The sequence below is a fragment of the Sphaeroforma arctica genome (genome assembly GCF_001186125.1).
Source record: "Sphaeroforma arctica JP610 unplaced genomic scaffold supercont1.2471, whole genome shotgun sequence".
Classification (NCBI taxonomy): domain Eukaryota; class Ichthyosporea; order Ichthyophonida; genus Sphaeroforma; species Sphaeroforma arctica.
In genome coordinates, this window is record NW_014038087.1 from 1 (window position 1) to 3,132 (window position 3,132).

General features: G+C 46.4%; 1 protein-coding gene across 1 annotated transcript in view; it reads right to left on the bottom strand.

Moving 5' to 3' along the window:
• Positions 1-368: 368 nt before the first annotated feature.
• Positions 369-3,132, bottom strand: part of SARC_12650 (hypothetical protein) — a gene marked incomplete at its 3' end in the record, with an annotated part of 4,141 nt that continues 1,377 nt past the window's right edge. The window contains exons 2-4 of the mRNA XM_014293238.1: positions 2,183-2,339; positions 937-1,192; positions 369-595 (exon numbers count right to left, since the gene is read on the bottom strand). Of these exons, the coding sequence (XP_014148713.1) occupies positions 369-595; positions 937-1,192; positions 2,183-2,339 (640 nt within the window). The remainder of the gene's footprint in view (positions 596-936; positions 1,193-2,182; positions 2,340-3,132) is intronic.

Here is a 3,132-nt window from a genome sequence, read left to right on the forward strand (position 1 = left end):
AAGTAAAGGGTCATGCTTTCATATACAATCATGATGACGCGTGGTCCAGACATTCTATTTAACTAGCAGAATATGAATATAGTTGCTCTACAACATACCAGTGTGGAGGGTCTATATCTCAAACGAATGATCATGCAGCCCCAACAACATGACCCACACAACCCCGTATATAGGCGTATACTATACTTGTATATGAACGCAAGTTCGCACGTGTCACTGTATATACGTATACATGACGTCGTATAACTGATTACTAGCTGTGCGCCAAGAGATGCTCATACACATGCCTCCTGTCCGCGCACAACATATCCCACCCCCGTCACAGACCACACGCCGTATCCTCGCCCACCACCCGTATACACACACACCCTACCTTCATTCTCCGTAATGATCCATAGCCTGTTATCAGATCCCGCAGACACACCACAGACATTCGCGGGGGCTGGTATGCTGTACAACGCACGTAGTGACCCAACGGCTGTGATGGTGGTTGTGTACACATGTGGTTTGCCTTCGTAGGAGAAGGATAGAAGCGTGTCTCCGTTGTCGGCTGTGGTGGTGGTGATGTGGTTGACGACCCCATTGGACTGTAGGTCTGTCCGGGTATAGCGAGATGGGGGGATGTTGGTGAGGATAAGGGGCAATATAAAGGGCTACGGGTAGTGTCCGGAAGGGGGTATGATTGTGTGGGTAAAGGGTAATAGAAAGGGCCAGGGGCAGTTAGACGTACACTCCGCTACAGGGCCCATAAGGTCTACCCCCAGGTGCACCTACAAGAAACATCTCATACATACACATACACATACACATACGCCAGTACCTTATCCAGCGTAGACGTACACCCCACTACACCGCCCATAAGGTCTACCCCCAGGTGTACCTACAATAAACATCTCATACAAACACATACACATACACAGCCACATACACCAGTACCTTTATCCAGCGTAGACGTACACCCCACTACAGTCCCCGTGAGGTAGTCCCACACCTTGACCGTCCCATCAGCCGACCCACTCACAACCCATTCCGTAGCGTCCCTGTCGCCCGCCCGTACACACATCACCCGTGTGACCATATCAGAATGGCCTAAGCAGAACGAGCGGATGTTGTAGCCGTTGGGGTAGTGACTCACCCGCAGCTTGCCGTGGCGGTCGCCAGAGATCATGTACTTGTTGTCACTGGTGGGTGTCTGTTTGTTGGGGCGTGTTTGTGTTTGGTAGCGGATGGGTGGATGAGAATGAGGACAGGGATGTGCATCTGGAGGTAGGTATATGCATAAGGTTATGTGGGTGTGGAAGCTCGCGTATGTGAATTTGGTGTTGAGACGATCATGAGGGCGTGCGTACGTTTCACTACGTAATGAGAAGCTCTCGTGCACATACAGTCGGAGCGTTGAGCCACCCACGGGAGTGACTAGGTCGAATACCCGGCTGATGTGGCATTCAAGCTATTCTGCATATACCTTACACTTAATGACAGCTACGACTATGTACAACAGTACAACACTCGGATGATACGACATACACGCTGCTCTGTGTATGTCTCACACTCGTAATCCCGATTAAACACAACCAGGCCACAGTGATAGCCATTTTGCAATGTATTATTTTGGTCGGTTCACAAGAAGTGTGTGTGTAACATCGTGGTAGGCGATCAGTGCACGTCCTGTTGTATAGCTGCCGGACCATAATACTAATCTAATTAATAGTGGTATCAATAATATGAACAAAAACAATAATAATATAATAATAGTAAGAAGAATAGTATTAATAAGAATGATAAATATAGCGATATTAATAATAGTCAAAATATGATAATCACAACACTAATAATAGTAGTGATAAGAATGATAATGATAACAATAATAATAGTAGAAAAAATAAGAGTAATGATAACAATAATGATAATAGTATCAATAATAATAACAACAACATAAGTTATGTCAATACCAATACATCCTCTGCTGAAACCCAGACCCCTCGGTACAAACGCACACTCACTCCGAACTGCCTTTTAAAGCCAAATCTAACCTACAATTACCCACTCACCCACTCAACGAGCTCACCTCACCACAGACCCACTCCCCTTTACACACAAAAAACCCCAATCCCTAAACCCTAAACCTCCCAGTACAACACCCTTATCAAATCGGTTACAGCCCCCACCAACCGGAACTTACCACATCGAATATCAAGGCCAGACTCTCCATGACGGTCTCCTGTGCACACACTCCGTCGGTGACACTGACGACATGCACATCCCCTTCGCGATCCGCCACGGCCACGGCCACGGACGAGTGCATAAACGCTACGCACGTGGGCCTCTTGGGTAGCTTGCTGCACCGAATAGCGGTGTGGTAGGGTTACACTCAATGTGATGTGGAATATACATAGCACAATCACGTTGTGTGGTAAGAGTGTACGATTTGAAGCCTTCGTATAGACCACTGGGTGGCACGCTCCCCGTATATCTCCTCTCCCGCCCATGGACAAGTTTGTGTTTTACGCTTGTAAGGGCCATGGATGGGATGTGCCGAAATAGAGCGTATGCGGAGGCTTACACAGGCATCAGCCCAGACTGAGACCCGGTCTCCATAAATACGCAATGTGTAAGTCCGCCGCGTGATAGCAACCATGCAAGGATAGCGATCCACATGTGTAAGTCTCCTAAACAAGGTGTCTGTGCACATCAGCCGTCACTTATACACGGGTACAACCTAGCGACGAAGACGTGCGAGTTAACAGCTGCATATGTATGCGGGAATGGCTTACTACGTGCGGGAAGTACAGGCATACGGATGGAGAGGCGCCAACGTATATGCACGAGTGTGATCTATGGAGAGGCGATTCGTGCACGCATGCAACTGAGCTTTATTCGCAGTGCTTGTACATAAACGCCTGATGACAAATAGGCATATACTGTTGAAAAGGTGTGAAAAGAGAACTGATGTTAATATAATTTATACGAACTCGCAAGGGGTGTACCAGTATAAAATACCTTCACTTACTAAATATAATGTCACCCGACCTAAAAGCACACGACAAAAAATGCACATGCTTATATAATTATATTTACTATATATAGTATATATATATATATATATATATATGTGTATGTATGTATATATAT